The following is a 15,636-nucleotide window of genomic DNA, read 5'->3' on the forward strand; positions in this document are numbered from 1 at the left end:
GGTGGATTTTTATTTCAAAATTGTAGCATCTTGGCCTAGGCGTGATGGCGCCCATCTCTAATGTTAGCCCTCAGAAGGCTGAGGCAGGAGGATTGCAAGTTAAAGGTCAGTCTGGAGTCATATGTAGTGAGTCAGAGGTTAAACTGAGCTGCTCAGTGACCCTGTCTCTCTTTCTCTCTCTCTCTCTCTCTCTCACACACACACACACACACACACACACACACACACACTCACTCACACACCCCTGCAGCCTCAGCTCCCAGCTGAGAATGTTCAGGCTTTGATGGCTTTCATTATTTTGGACTTTGGACAAACCAGAGCCCACAATCATGTAAGCCAGTTTTGTGGAACAAACGGCTGTATGAGGGTCAATCCTTATTGCCACCCTGAACTGAGACACGCTAGGACTATTAAAGCACACATTTGGGTTTGCCTGTGAGATTTCCAAGGGGGATTAACTGAGCTCGGAAGACCCACTCTGAATGTGGGTAGCACGATCCCACAGATTAGAGCCCAGATGGAATGGAAGGGAATGGGGAGAAAGCTAGGTGGGTTCTGGTACCTCCCAGTCTCTGCTTCCTGGGTGGCAACCGTTAAAATCGGTTACCTCTGCTCTGTGTTCCCACCACTTGATATTCTGCCCAAGCACATGGGACCAAGTGGCATTGGATTAAAGTCTACAAAACAAGGAGCCTAAGTAATTCCTTTTTGTCTTAACGGTGTCCTCCTTCTTGCCTTCTTCTCTGTTTCCTAAAATGAGTGTGTTACTTTAGTAAGTTAGACAAATGTATAATTTTGAAGTATGTATGTATGTATGTATGTATGTATGTATGTATGTATGTATGTCTTTTGAGACAGGGTTTCTCTGTGTAGCCTTGGCTATCCTGGAACTCATTCTGTAAACCAGGCTGGTCTCAAACTAAGAGATCCACCTGCCTCTGTCTTCTGAGTGCTGGAGTTAAGAGGGTGCATCACCACCACCTGGCTTTATTTTTAATTACATGTATGTGTGTCTGCTTGTAGGTATATGGGCATGTGAGTACTTGCATGTGGAAACCAGAGAAGGGTATTAAATCTCTTGGAGTTACAAAAGCATCAAAGTGGGTGCTGGGAACCAAATTCAGACAGTCTGTGGTCTTAACCTTGAGCCATCTAGACAAATGGATTGTTTTCATTCAGGAGCCACAACTCCACAGTTCCACAGCTGTCTGTGATCTGAACAGCATTAAGGAGACAGCGAGGTGGGATCTGGAGGAAGAAAGGCAGGAGGAGCCATGGGCAAGTGCTATGAGAGACAGGCACACACAGGAGCCTGGGATAGATAGCTACAGCCTTAGAGCAGAGGGGCAGGTCTTGCTTCCAGGGGCTCTTAGCTTTTCTCTACCAGCACTATAATGCTACAGTGAACTGCTCCAAACTTAAGGGCACAATTCGAGTTAGCACTTGGTCCGGATGGCCATTCTGCCCTCAGCTAGGCTCCCTGGTATGACTGGGGTCTGCTTTGTTTTTGTCTCCACTGTCCACCCAGCAAGCCAACGGGTTCCTGGCAGAAGCAGGAAGTGCAGGAGGAAATATGGGGGCACTAAGCTAGGGCCAGGGGTTGGCATACCCCACTTCTGCTGTACTGTAGAAGGCAAAACAGGTCACGAGTCTGTCTAGGTTCAAGGAGAAACAGACTCTCTTTAGAGAGAAAAACTCTGAGGTAAGAGGATGTGAAGTCATGGGATGAGTCACCAGAGATCGACTTCACCCTGAGGCTGATGCACTCCTGGGACCCTTTGCAGAAAAAGATGATCAAGTTATGAATCCTAAATTTGGCATGGGGTCTTGAAAGGAAGCTCTATCTAGCTAGGGGTGTGATGATTCAGCTTCAGTGACTACAGGACAAAACTCTAGAAGCCATACTAAGTGCAGCTGGGAATAGAAGCAAGAGGGCAGGGAGCCCTAGCCCAGGCAAGACCAGGATTTTGGGGGAAAGTTCGAGAAAGCGTGACCGACAGTTGCTTCTCATTACTGTAAGACTTAATTATGCAGCACATACATTTAATCCCAGCACTGCTGAGGCAGAGGTAGGCAGATCTCTAAGTTTGAGGCCAGCCTGGTCTACGGAGTGAGTTCCAGGACAGCCAAGGCCACACAGAGAAACCCTATCTCAAAAAAACGAAACCAAAACATGACATTATAATTTATGTGTGCGAGTGCATGTGTGTGTGTGCACGTTGTCGTGTGCACACACGTGCGCACGCATGTACAGATGTGTGATTGCTATGTGCTTGTATGTGAACTCTGAAAGAGTACATTAGAGCCCTTGGAGGTGGGATAATAGATGGTTGTGACCTGTCTGGCATGGATACTGGGAACCAAACTCAGTCTTTTGGAAGAGCAGTATGCCCTTTTGAATACGGAACCACCCCTCTAACCCTCTATTTTTTGGTTTTGTCTGTTTGTCTGTGTATGGGTAGTACATGTAAGTACAGGTGCCTGTGAAGGCCAGAAGAGGGCCTTGGGTTCCCCGAGTTGTAGTGACAGGTGAGCCAATGTAGGTTCTAGGAATTGAATCTGGGTCCCCTGCAAGAGCAGTATGTGGTTTTAACTGCTTAGTTATCTCTGCAGCCTCAGTCTTTGGTTATTGATCTCCATAGTCCACTTTTCTCCTCTTAAAGTTACATTTGTTTATTTATTTATTTACTGGGAGATCCCTATAGACAGCATGCAGGCACATACAAAACACATGTGCACATACACATACACATGGATGGACACATGTACACATAGCATTACCTATCACATACAGGCAATATACGTGTGTTCACAACTCTCTCCACAAATAATAATACATACAATGTGTGTGTGTGTGTGCGTACATGCACACACATTTTGAAAACGTAGTGCTTTGGGGAAGGGAGAATCTTCAATGTTCTGTTCTGTAGGGACTCATGCCTAACCTGGAGCATACTATGTAGTTGAGACTGGCCGTGAATTCCTGATCCTCATGTATGCACCCCTACAGATGGCTTCAGTGACCTGTTTCACCAACGGGGACATGGAAGCCTGGGGGGTAACTGAGTTATGCAGAAATCAATGATCCAGCCAGATCTGGAGCCTCCAATAGGTCTTTGAGGACACAGGGCTCCTGAATATCCCGACTCTCTCAGAATCCACAGAGGGCCCCTGTTTAAGGGGCAGTCTCGCTATAACTTACAGTGGCTTGAATAAGTCTGATGGAATAAGTTCCTGATTCATAGGGTGGCCCTCCATCTTGGGTGGGCCAGTTTGAGAGGACCAGGATCAGAGGAGCTTGCCATAGGTTCCTGTCAGACAGCTGTACTCTTTTCTTTTTCTTTTTCTTTTTCTTTTTCTTTTTCTTTTTCTTTTTCTTTTTCTTTTTCTTTTTCTTTTTCTTTTTCTTTTCTTTTTCTTTTTCTTTTTCTTTTTCTTTTTCTTTTTCTTTTTCTTTTTCTTTTTCTTTTTCTTTTTCTTTTTTCTTTTTCCTACATCTGCCCAAGAAAGGAAAAGTCGGTCCTAGACCCTCCATGAACATGTCCCTTTGGTTTTCAGGGTTCCCTCAGCCTGTTGACCACTTCTCTGAAAGGCATTCTACATGTGCGGAGGAGGAGGAAGAGGATGACGCCTATCTTGGTGAACCCTGGGAAGAAGCCTGTTTGATTAACAGTGGTGAGTGAAAACCCTTGTTGGCTTTCCTTTATGGCCTAGAAGTATGTAAAGAAGGTGGCCATCCCTGGCCACATCCTGGAAAAGCTGTGGCTTATCAGCAGCTGGTGTTTTCTTGTGGACACAGCCCTCCAACGTGCCTCCTTGCATATGGTTAGCCTGGCCAGGGCTTGAGGGCGCCACCAAGCAAGGTGTCACAGGGTGTCTATAACTCCTACCCAAAGTGACCCTATTTTAAGGGCTTCCTGAAAATGGGTGTGGGTGAGATGGAAGCCACAGTGTCAGGATGAGGAGTGACCATCAAGGCTGGCCTTCCTTCTTTTCTTATTTGGACAAATGGTTACTGCAGGGAGGGTGTGGGAAAGGGGGTAGAAGTCATGAATAGCAAGCTGGTTTTCTGCAGAGGGCAGTGGGGAGGTAGTCCTGGGATATTCACTAAATTTCTGGGGAATACAGGTTAAGTCTATATCTATTACCTATTAGTCTGGGGCAGATCAAAAAGAGGCAGTGGTGGTGTACGCCTTTAATCCCAGCACTTGGGAGGCAGAGGCAGGTGGATTTCTGAGTTCGAGGACAGCCTGGTCTACAGCGTGAGCTCCAGGACAGCCAGGGCTACACAGAGAAACCTTGTCTTGAAAAACCAAAAAAAAAAAAAAAAAAAAAAAAAGAGTGCTATCAAAGCAGAGCCTTCTGGGTAATGTTAATCCCTGTTCATTTATCCTGATTATATCTGAGCCCCTCTCTTGGTAAGTTTGTAATGAGTGGGGGTGCTGAGGCTCAGACTAAAGACCTTGCATATGTTAGGCAAGAGCTCTGCCACTGAGCAATACTTCCTCCCTCCTCTTAGACAGGTGTCGCTATGTAGCCCAGGCTAGCCCTGACTTTACCACATAGCTCAGTTTCAAGTCAAACTTTCAATTTCCCTGTTTCTACCTCTTAAATTCTTGGATTACAGCTGTGCTTGCCACCCATGATGAGGCTGGCTTTTGACACCCCTTCAGCTCCTTCGGCTCCCTCCATTCCAGTCTCTGGCACCCTTCAACCTATTGAAGCACTGGCCTTCTGGGCTCCAACAACTCTTGCTCTAGCTGATGGAATCCAGAAGCACGGAGCCTGCACATTCAGAGCAGGAGCCCCGGTTCTCTTTCCAGAAGTCAGTCTGGTGCTGAGGACGGTGATGTTTCTCAAAGTCCTTTTCAGAAGTCTGACTTCTTGCGTTACACTTCTCTCACCCTACCTCCTTCCTCTTTTGGCTTTATTTGCCAGCGGGAAGTGGCTAAAGGAGGAAGTGCCGAGTGAGAGTGAGGGAAACCAGAGGCCCAGGAGACGCAGGAGTGGAGCATGTAGCCTGTTCTCGCTGGCAGGTTCCACCAAGGTGACCCGGTGTGAGAAGATGCATTTGTCATTGCTGGTCCCCTTTCTCTTCTGGATCTCAGGTGAGCGTGCTCAGGCAACCAGAGGAAGTGGCCACCCAGCAAGGGGTCATCTGTCCACTACCCCATTGTTGTGGCGCCTTTGTGGCAGAAATATTGAGTTCTTAAGTCCCGTCCTAGGCACAATTCTAGACTACTGCGGGACTGGTCGTATTTAAGACAGACACACTGATGGGCCCCACTGGTCTTTGAAAGACAGGAGAGCCCTGGTTGCTCAGGAGAATGTCTGATGAGGCTGGATTGTCAATATGTGATTATGTTACAGCAAGGGAGGGAAGGCTTTGTGGGGAAGAAATGATTGTGGGAACAGGTCGCTGAAGGGATTAAAAAAAGTCTGCTATTTACAACTGATAAAGGGGTGATTTGTGGCAACTGGGAGAGAAGGTGCTGTCAGAAATGGCTGAGGACTGAAAGGTGAAGAGGGGGCAGGAGACAAGGCCACAGATAGAGGGCTGACAGCACTTTCTTGTGTTTTGAGATGGGGGAGGTGCTCCATATGTAGCCAAGGCTGGCCCTCTAACTAGTGATACTCCTGCCTCTGCATCTACCTCCAAAAATATTCACAGCTGGGCGTGGTGGTGCACGCCTTTAATCCCAGCACTCGGGAGGCAGATTTCTTAGTTCGAGGCCAGCCTGGTCTACAAAGTGAGTTCCAGGACAGTCAGGGCTATACAGAGAAACCCTGTCTCAAAAAACCAAAAAAAAAAAAAAAAAATCACAACACAATTCATAATAGTAGCAAAATTACAATTATGAAGTAGCAACAAAAATAATTTTATGGCTGGGGGTCACCACTACATGATTAACTGTGTTAAAGGGTCAAAGCATTAGGAAGGTTGAGAATCACTGCTCTAGTTAGTGCATGTTGAGTTAGACTACAGAAGGGGGTTTTCTGGTGCTGGGACTATTGGCCTGTGCCATGACACTTGAATTAATGTAGCTGTAAGCGAATGGATACAGTTTTGATTTCAAAGCAAGAGAATTTACTCTTGAACACAATGATCTACACCTTTAATCTCTCTTCACTTGGAAGACAGAGGTAGGTGACTCTCTGTGAGTTTAAGGGACAACCTAGTCTACATAGCAAGTTCCAGGCTAGTCAGGGTGCAGGGCGAGACTGTCTTAAAATAAATTGCACCAAATCATGAGTTCTTTGTGTCATTTTTCTCCTGTGAGCATAGCATGCACTTAGACAATCGTCTTCTCTCATCTTCTCCCCATTTCTACAGGTCCCCTTCTTCTCCCTAAATACCCTCTTCTACTTCCATGTTTGTTTGTTTGTTTGTTTTTTCAAATCTGGAGTTTGCGCAGGAGAGAAAACATGCAATATCTGTCTTTCTGAATCTGGTGTATTCTCTTTAACAAGATGGCCTCCAGTTCAATGTTTTTTTTCCTGCAGGCATCATTGTGTATTTATACGACATCTCCTTTATCCATTCAATGGACTTTGATTCATGGCTCGGTTATTGCGGCTACTGCTACAGTATAGACAAGTACTCAGATACTCTCTAGGGCAGTGATTCCAACGACCCCTGCGGCAAACCTCTATCTCCAAGAATGTTTACACTGAAATTCGTCATGCTAGCAAAATTATGAAGTAGCAATGAAAATGATTTTATTGTTGGGGGGGGGGTCACCATAACATGAGGAACTGTTTTAAAGGGTCGTGAGGTTAGGAAGGTTGCTGCTCTAGGGCCTGCTGAGTTAGACCGCTGAAGAGGGGTTTCTTTTTTTTTTTTTTTTGTTTTTCGAGACGGGGTTTCTCTGTATAGCCCTGGCTGTCCTGGAACTCACTTTGTAGACCAGGCTGGCCTCGAACTCAGAAATCCATCTGCCTCTGCCTCCCGAGTGCTGGGATTAAAGGCGTGCGCCACCACGCCCGGCTGAAGAGGGGTTTCTTGCTTTGTATTCTGGTGGTTTCCACTGTGCTCTTGGACTTCTCCTCTAGGCTTGAAATATTTTTTAGGAGATGGCTTTCAGTTTCATACCCCTAGAGCAGATGTTTCTCGGGACTCTTATAGCTAAGTGTGTATTCAGCTTTTGTATTTAGACATTGACATTTCAAAGGTGGGGGCTGAAGAGATGGCTCAGCAATTAAGGAGACATGCTTTTTTCTTCCCCCAGAGGGCCCAAGTTCAACCCCCAGCACCCAGTGCTGGGTTTCTCACAACCACCTGTCACCCCAGCTCTGATGTCCTTTTTGGGCTTCATGGGAACCTGTAGTCAGGTTCACATGCCCATAAGTACATACTCATACACATATACACACAAAAAAAGAAAAGAAATTTGGGAATAGTAAGACCCCCAACAGAGAGAGAGAGAGAGAGAGAGAGAGAGAGAGAGAGAGAGAGAGAGAGAGAGAGAGAGAGAGAGAGAGGAAGAAGAAGAAGAAGAAGAAGAAGAAGAAGAAGAAGAAGAAGAAGAAGAAGAAGAAGAAGAAGCAAGGAAGAAGAGAGAGAGAGAGGAAGGAAGGAAAGGAGGAAGGAAGGAAGGAAGGAAGGAAGGAAGGAAGAAAGAAAGAAAGAAAGAAAGAAAGAAAGAAAGAAAGAAAGAAAGAAAGAAAAAAGAGAGAGACCACACATGGCCTTATCAAATCTTCCCAGTTCACTCTCTTCCCCATTATTCTTCATCTTAGTGCTCTGCAACTCCATGTTTTCTTACTGCTCAGCCAAACCTGGGGGACAACCATCTCCAATGACCTCCTCAACTTAGAATTAGAACCCTAAGTCTTCACAGAAGGCGTACAAGGTGCTGGACACCTGATTCCTTTCTGTGTAGCCTTCCTGGTCCTCTCTTCTCTTGCTTCCTTGCCTGGTTCATCTCCCTCCCCTACCTGGCTTTGAACTCATTGGGTTTGCTTGGCCCCTTCACCCTGAGTGTTCTTTCTTGCCTGTGTGGTCCCAGGCTCCTCACCCCGCCCCCCCAGGTCTTCATTTCATTGATGACTTTAATTCAAACTGTTCCTGCCAGGATCTGGCCAGTTCCACTCAGGAGGCATAGACAAAAGGAGTGGGGGTTCCTGATCATTCCCCCACCTACAGAGTCCAAGGCATGAGTTCTGTGAGACCCTGCCTCAAAAAGGAAACAAACACGAAAAACCAAACAAAAGGTTCCTCGTGCTCTGTCTCCCCTTGTCTGTGCCCCACTCCTTCACCTTAGTAGAACAGAAGCTTCTAGAAGGCAGAGAGGTTTGTTTCTATAACCCCAGTGGGTACTAATTAGACAAACAGCAGCTGCTTGAATGAATGTATCCATTAGAGAGAATGTGGCTGTTTCTAACATTACTCTTCCCGTTCAGGCTTTCTAGAACTGAAGGATCAGGTTTACTTTTTATTTAAATATTTTATTTAGTATGTCTAACAATAAAGCACTGATGGGATGCTATATATGGCTTTGCTTGTATGTATCATACAGCCTTCAACAATGACAATAAAAAAGACAAGCACTTAGCAAAAATAAAAAAAAATATTTAGTGTGAGGTGTGTGTGTGTGTGTGTGAGAGAGAGAGAGAGAGAGAGAGCACGCATGAGTGCACATGTGTGTAGTTGTCAGAGGAGGACAGAAGAGGGCGTTAGATCCCCTGCAGCTGGAGTTACAGCCTGTTGTGAGCTGCCTGATGTGGGTGCTGAGAACTGAACTCAGGTCCTTTGCCAGAGCAACGCATGCTCTTAATCTCTGAGCCATTTCTCCAGCTCCCGATTTTTACAATTAAACTGTAGAGCTTGCATGTTGTTGATAGAAGTCTACAGGGGCAAGGACGCTCTGGAACACAATTTGATGTTGTGTTCAGAATGTTAGATACGGCATCGCCACATGACCAAAATGAACTATAAGCACACATCCGTGTGAAAGCTAAGAATACAGCAGGTGGTGGCGCACGCCTTTAACCCTAGGACTAAGGAGGCAGAGGCAGGCGGATTTCTGAGTTCGAGGTTATTGAGAGGTGGGAACTATCTAAATGTTTGGCCCACTTGGGTCCACGGTTAAGTCAAACTCGGCATCGTCGTACAGTGGAATGCCACACTGAAGTACCCAGGGACACAGGCTACGATACGGATGGAATTCAAAAGCAGATGCTAGGAGGAGGAGGCAGGACACCACCACTGTGTACTATATAATGCTGCTCTTATGAAATGTCCACAGGAGGCGAGTCCTGGGGCCAGGAATTAGATTAGTGTCAGTGGAGAGAAGACAGGGAGACAGGCACCGAGGGGAGAAACTGTCACTAGTGTGAGGTAGCTCTTCATGCTCAGAAAAGAAAAGAAAATTCTCTGGAATTAGACAGCAGAGCTAGTCCTAAGCTGTGACTGCTCTAACACCCACTGAGCTGGGTGTGTCTGAAGAGTTACATTTACCATAGGTGAATTACTTTATCAGTTTTCAAGGCAGGACAAGATAAGTCCTTAGCTTTAAATGTGCTTTAATTAATTAACACTCAAACCTCTTCCTCCACACTGGGGGGACTGAACCCTGGACCTCGTGTTCGCCAAGGAGGCGCACTCTGCCAACTGAGTTGTAGACTCAGTCCCCGTGTTTCTGTTTTTTTTTTTTTGTGTGTGTGTTTTGTTTTGTTTTGTTTTGTTTTGTTTTGTTTTGTTGAGACAAGGTTTCCCGATGCAGTCCAGGCTGTCCTTGAACAGCTTCATAGCTCACACTGATCTCTAGCAGTGCTAAGACGGCAGGCATGTGTTACTAACCATGCCTGGAGCACAGGCTTTTGTTGTTGGTTGTCTTACCTTTATTTAGTGTGTGTGTGTGTGTGTGTGTGTGTGAGAGAGAGAGAGAGAGAGAGAGAGAGAGAGCGAGAGAGAATTAGAATGCCCACATGGGAGTCAAAGGATAACCGTGGGAGTCAGTTCCCTCTTTTCTCTCATGTGGGTTCTGGGGGTTGAACTCAGGTGGTCAGTTTTGGTGGCAGGTACCTTTACTCAGTGAGCCACCTTGCTAGCTTTTTTTTTTTTTTTTTTTTTTTCTGTTTTACAAGACAGGGTTTCTCTGTGCAGACCTGGCTGTCCTGGAACTCACTTTGTAGACCAGGCTGGCCTCGAACTCAGAGATCCGTCTGCCTCTGCCTCCCGAGTGCTGGGATGAAAGGCATGCGCCACCACACCCGGCTGCCATCTTGCTAGCTTTGGAACAAGGTTTGCTAACAAGGCAACCCAGAAAATGATAACATGTAGTAGTCTCAAGGAAATAGGGAGAAACTCACAGGGATGGAAAATTAACTTAGGAAGTAAGGCTGTAACATATACCCATTGTAATGGTTAGTGTCGAGTGGATTGGTAAGTGTCCAAGAGACTAGGAAAGTGTATCTCTGAAGTGTCTGTGAGAGGGCGTTTCCCAGGGATCAACTACTGGGGAGACCCACACTGATGGGGGTAGCCTCATCCAAAGGACTGGGGAGCCAGATGGGTAAGGGAGAAATGACAGTTGGTATAGCTTCTCTCTCTCTCTCTTTTTTTCTCTCTCTCTCCCTCTCTCTCTCCTTCCTCCTCTTCCTCTCCTCCTCCTCTTCTCTCTATGCTATCTTTTTGAGCCCTCACCACCCTTCTTCCTGATTGTCAGCACGTGGGCCACTTGCTCCGTCACCTCCTCCCTGACACGATGAGTCAGAAGTCCCCTTCACTTCTCAGGTTGATTCTGTCAGATATTTTGTCACACAGGCAACAACAAAAGTCTAATGTGTGTCTCAGCTCAACCTCAGAACTTCTTTGTTAAGGACAGAAGGGAAGGAAGCAACAATGAAGTAAAAAACTCTGCCTCATAAGGACAGACAGCACATGTAATGAAACATGTGGTTAGCATAGGTTAATTGAAGGATATTTATTTCAAAAGTGCTAAGCTACCTTCCCCCTCCTTTCTCTGACTTACTTGTGCCTGTGTGGGCTGTGTGCATTCCTGCCTGTGACCGTGCATGTGGACATCAGAGGACAGCTTTCAGTCAGTTCTCTCCTTCTACCATGTAGGTCCTAGGGATCAAACTCACGTCATCAGGCTTGGTGGCAAGCGCCTTTCCCCACTGAGCCATCTCGCTAGCTTCCAAAATTATTCTCGAAAAGGAACATTTCAGGGTACCCCAAGTCTTTCAAAGGTGAGGAAGCAGAAGAAACCCCTGTCACCATCAAGAACGCTCCGAGGCGGGACAGTATGAAACCAGAATGGGATGGACACCAAGGTCAAGGCAACAGAACAGAAAAATCCATCTGGATATCACAAGTTTGCCTTTTTGGAAAATGCACCCACGCAGTTCATGCAGACAATGGGACCTGTGTGTGAGGGGCCACGGAATATAGAAACCAGAGTCATTCATCCAAGGCGGGTGACTGTAGGAGCCCACTGGAGTCTCCAGCAACAGCCTCTCGGGGCTATTTTTTTTTTTTTAAATTTATTATATGTAAGTACACTGTAGCTGTCTTCAGACACTCCAGAAGAGGGCGCCAGATCTCTTTACGGATGGTTGTGAGCCACCATGTGGTTGCTGGGATTTGAACTCTGGACCTTCGGAAGAGCAGTCGGGTGCTCTTACCCACTGAGCCATCTCACCAGCCCCCTCTCGGGACTATTAGATGTGGCTTTGCTGGACTTCCTCAGGGTGTCCGGGTCTAAGAGTACATGTCCTGTGGACATGGATCTTCTGATCCTACCTCTCCACACCAGCATAGCATGGGGATCATTGTAAGAGGACCTTCACAGATATGTGGATTTGGTACTGGAGAGATGCCTCAGTTGGTAAGAGCAGTCATTGTGTGAGCAAGAGGACTGGAGTTTGGATCCCAGTCCCCACCTAAAAAGCCAGGCTGTGGTTGCTCATGTGCCTATTACCCAATACTGTGAAGGGTAGAGACAGGGATGGATGGCTGGGGCTTGCTGGCCGTAGCATAGCTCTAGATGTAGGTGAGAGACTGTCTCAAAGGAATAAAGCAGAAGGCTTTTAGAGAGATGGCTCAGCCATTAAAGAGCACTTGCTCTTACAGAGGACTCTGGTTCATTTGTCAGCAGCCACACAGTGGGTCACAATCACCTGTAACTCCAAGTCTAGGGGGTCTGACACCCTCTTCTGGTCTCTGAAGGCACCAGGCCTTCATGTGGTACACAGATATATAAGCAGGCAAAACACCCATACACATAAAATAAAAATAAATCTTAAAGGGGCTGGAGAGGTGGCTCAGCGGTTAAGAGCACTGTCTGCTCTTCCAGAGGTTCTGAGTTCAATGGTGGCTCACAACCATCTGCAATGGGATCCGATACCCTCTTCTAGTGTGTCTGAAGACAGCGACTGTGGACTTATATAAATAAAATCAATAAATTAAATAATTATTTTAAAAATAAAAAATTAATCTTTAAAAAAAAAAGTACAAGGCAGAATAATAGAATAGGGTACCTGAGCCTCCCTCTGCTGTTTGGGTATTCACTCAGCCTCATGCATTAAACATGCATGTGCACACACACACACACACACACACACACACACTGGGGAAATAACTGGTTTTTGAGTCAGAGTCTCACTATGTAGCCCAGGCTAGCTTTAAATTCATGGCCCTCCTGCTTCAGCCTCTGGACTGATGGGATTGTGTGTGTGCAACACCACACCTGAATGTTGTTTATGTGGTCGGGGGAGGGTAGATGTTAGGAATGGAAGTCACGGTCTCACCCACACTAGGTTCTCTATGTAGTCCTGGATATCTTGGAACTTGGTATGTAGGCCAGGCTGGCCTTGAACTTAGAGACATTTGCCTGTTTTTTGTTTACTAAGTACTGGAATTAGAGCCTGTGCCACCATACTTGGTTGTAATTGTTTTCTCCAGAATTTTCCTGGCTCCTCTGACACAGCACGATGTCGAGGGATGGCAGGCAGCCTGTCTTGGAGAGGTGATGTCTATCCTTTGACCACTATTCAATTAAAGATGCTTTTGGAATTGGCACTATGCCCCACCCCTGGAGGAGGAGATCAGTGGTCCATGCATTTGTGTTTTCCAGGCTGCTGCACGGCTCAGGATCCAGTCACAGGTCCAGCGGAGGTGAGCGGTCAGGAGCAGGGCTCCTTGACAGTGCAGTGCCGATATACCTCAGGCTGGAAGGATTACAAGAAGTACTGGTGCCGAGGAGTTCCTCAGAGATCATGTGATATTCTTGTTGAAACCGATACATCAGAGCAGTTGGTGAAGAAGAACCGTGTGTCCATCAGAGACAATCAGAGAGACTTCATCTTCACAGTGACCATGAAGGACCTGAGGATGAGCGATGCTGGCATTTACTGGTGTGGAATTACGAAAAATGGATTTGATCCCATGTTTAAAGTTACTGTGAACATTGACCCAGGTAAGAGGTGTGTGAATATCTCTTTAAGTCCCCATTCTGGTCTCTCGGGTCTCAGGAATTAGCTGTTGCTCAATAGAGCTCTTGCACGGTGGGGGAGGTAGAGTCCTGAAATCCCACATACCCTTGCTTGGGATTAGAAGAGGCAGGTTCTCTCCCTCTCCCTCTCCCTCTCCCTCTCCCTCTCCCTCTCCCTCTCCCTCTCCCTCTCCCTCTCCCTCTCCCTCTCCCTCTCCCTCTCCCTCTCCCTCTCCCTCTCCCTCTCCCTCTCTCCCTCCCCCTCCCCCTCTCTCCCTCCCCCTCCCCCTCCCTCTCCCCTCTCCCCTCTCCCCTCTCCCCTCTCCCCTCTCCCTCTCCCTCTCCCTCCCTCTCTCTCTCTCTCTCTCTCCAAATACTTCTTTCTTTCTTTTAGTGTACTGATGTTTTGCTTGCATCTATGTCTGTGTGTGTGAGGGTGCCAAGCCCTCTGGAACTGGAGTTACAGCCAGCTGTAAGTCACCATGTGGATGCTGGGAATTAAACCCCGGACCTCTGGAGAAGCAGCCAGGGCTCTTAACTGCCAAGCCATCCCTCCTTCTCCTCTTTCAAATGCATCCCGACTCCTGGAGATTTCGTGCACTTTCCCCTCCTCTTCACTGCTCAGCTCCATCTGGAGTCTATTCCAGGAGAGGACAGGGCGGTTGTTCCCACCTCCAGTTCACAGGCCAAAGATAACCACTTGCAATGGTTCACAGTCTCCGGTTCCAGCCAACGCTTTCCTTGAGTTCTGTGGAAAGTTCGCCTTGCTCTCTGAGGAGTTCCAGGTGTTGCCTTCACCTGATGCTGTTCTCTGCCCCTCTCTATCCATCCTGAGGGAAATGGTACCAGCTTTAGTTCTGGTGTTGTGGCCTAACTTGCAAGGTCTAGAAAAGCCTTCACACACAGTTGCATTTCTGGTGTCTGCAATGTCCAGAGGATCCCATTTGTGCTCATTAATGATGTTCTCTTTGAGAGTCCTTCTAGAGTGCAGAGCTCATGCTGGTGGTGATGGTGGTGGTGGTGGTGCTAGCTCAGAGGTCTTGGTGTATAGGCTTGGAAAAGTTTCTCTCTTGGGTTCTGCTCAGCAGCATCAGACAGGTCAGAGGGCACTTGGAGGATAGAGGTAGCAGATGAGAGCAGTCAGTCTGCCATTACCAGGACTCCCTGAGGTTCAGTATAGTGCAAACCTGGCATTAGCCTGCTGAACCCTGACAATGCTCTTGGAAGAGGGTTCTTATTATTATTGAAACTTCTTAATTTGTCCCGAGCAATGTGTCTTCCTGACAAACAGGATTTTCTTTTCGCTATTTAAGGATGTTTATTTATTTTATATACATGGGTGTTTTGCCAGCACACATGTAATAGTGTGTACCGTGTGTGTCATGTGCCCATAGAGTCCAGAAGAGGGCATCAGATACCCTAGGACTAGAGTTACAGATGGTTGTAAGCCACCAGGTGGGTGCTGGGAACTGAACCTGTGTCCTCTGTAAGAACATTGCGTGCTTTTTAATGGCTGAGCCATCTCTCTTTCACTCTAATATTAGCTGTTGACCTTAAAAGTTTCAAATCTAGGTTATGTTAGCAACTCTTCAAGTCCCCTGTCTCTTGGGGAGAGGCATTGGCTGAGGCATGTCATAGCAGGTGAGGTACATGGCTGTCCTTGCTCACCATCCTCCTGAGACTTGGTTCCAGCCCTACCTGCCTCAGAGGCTCCGGCTTCTCTTAGAGACCAAGAGGCTACTGTAGACCAGCTATAACTGCTTGCCACAGCTTTGCTCCAGGGTCCTCTGGCTGGGAGGGCTCACACTCCCTCACAGACGCAGAGCACGTGCATGCCGTGAGTGGGTGGCGGGAAGAGTGTTCTAATCTGTCTTATGCCAAGCAATCCAAGTACCCATTACAGTGCCAACCATGCCCCCCATCACCTCCACCACCACCATCTTCACAGTGACAACCACGGTCAAAGAGACCAGCATGTTTCCAACGCTGACCAGCTACTACTCTGATAACGGGTAAGTCGTTTTTGGATGCGGCTGTCCTCTGTAGCCCAGTTAGGCCAAACTCTTCCGACAGTCTCTGAAGTCTCAGGCTCTGTTTGTAGAGATTGAAATGCTGGCCCTCCTGACCCGCCTTCAGTTCCCAGGGAGCCCTAATCCTGGAACAGAAGGTGGCTTTTGGGTTTGCCGGTTCATTTGTT

At 47.1% G+C, this 15,636-nt stretch overlaps 2 protein-coding genes across 4 annotated transcripts in view; one reads left to right on the forward strand and one right to left on the reverse strand.

Moving 5' to 3' along the window:
• Positions 1 to 15,636, reverse strand: part of Rab37 (RAB37, member RAS oncogene family) — a 73,461-nt gene that overhangs the window by 24,735 nt on the left and 33,090 nt on the right. The window lies entirely within an intron of this gene.
• Positions 4,945 to 15,636, forward strand: part of Cd300lf (CD300 molecule like family member f) — an 18,643-nt gene continuing 7,951 nt past the window's right edge. Inside the window, exons 1-3 of one of the 2 annotated variants that reach the window (XM_021176599.3) lie at positions 4,945 to 5,108; positions 13,083 to 13,424; positions 15,343 to 15,451. In XM_021176599.3, the coding sequence (XP_021032258.1) occupies positions 5,066 to 5,108; positions 13,083 to 13,424; positions 15,343 to 15,451 (494 nt within the window). In that variant the 5' untranslated portion in view covers positions 4,945 to 5,065. The remainder of the gene's footprint in view (positions 5,109 to 13,082; positions 13,425 to 15,342; positions 15,452 to 15,636) is intronic. The other variant, XM_029484144.2, reaches the window with a different exon arrangement.

Source organism: Mus caroli, unplaced genomic scaffold (genome assembly GCF_978045245.1).
Source record: "Mus caroli unplaced genomic scaffold, Mus_caroli_1 scaffold_13, whole genome shotgun sequence".
Taxonomy (NCBI): domain Eukaryota; kingdom Metazoa; phylum Chordata; class Mammalia; order Rodentia; family Muridae; genus Mus; species Mus caroli.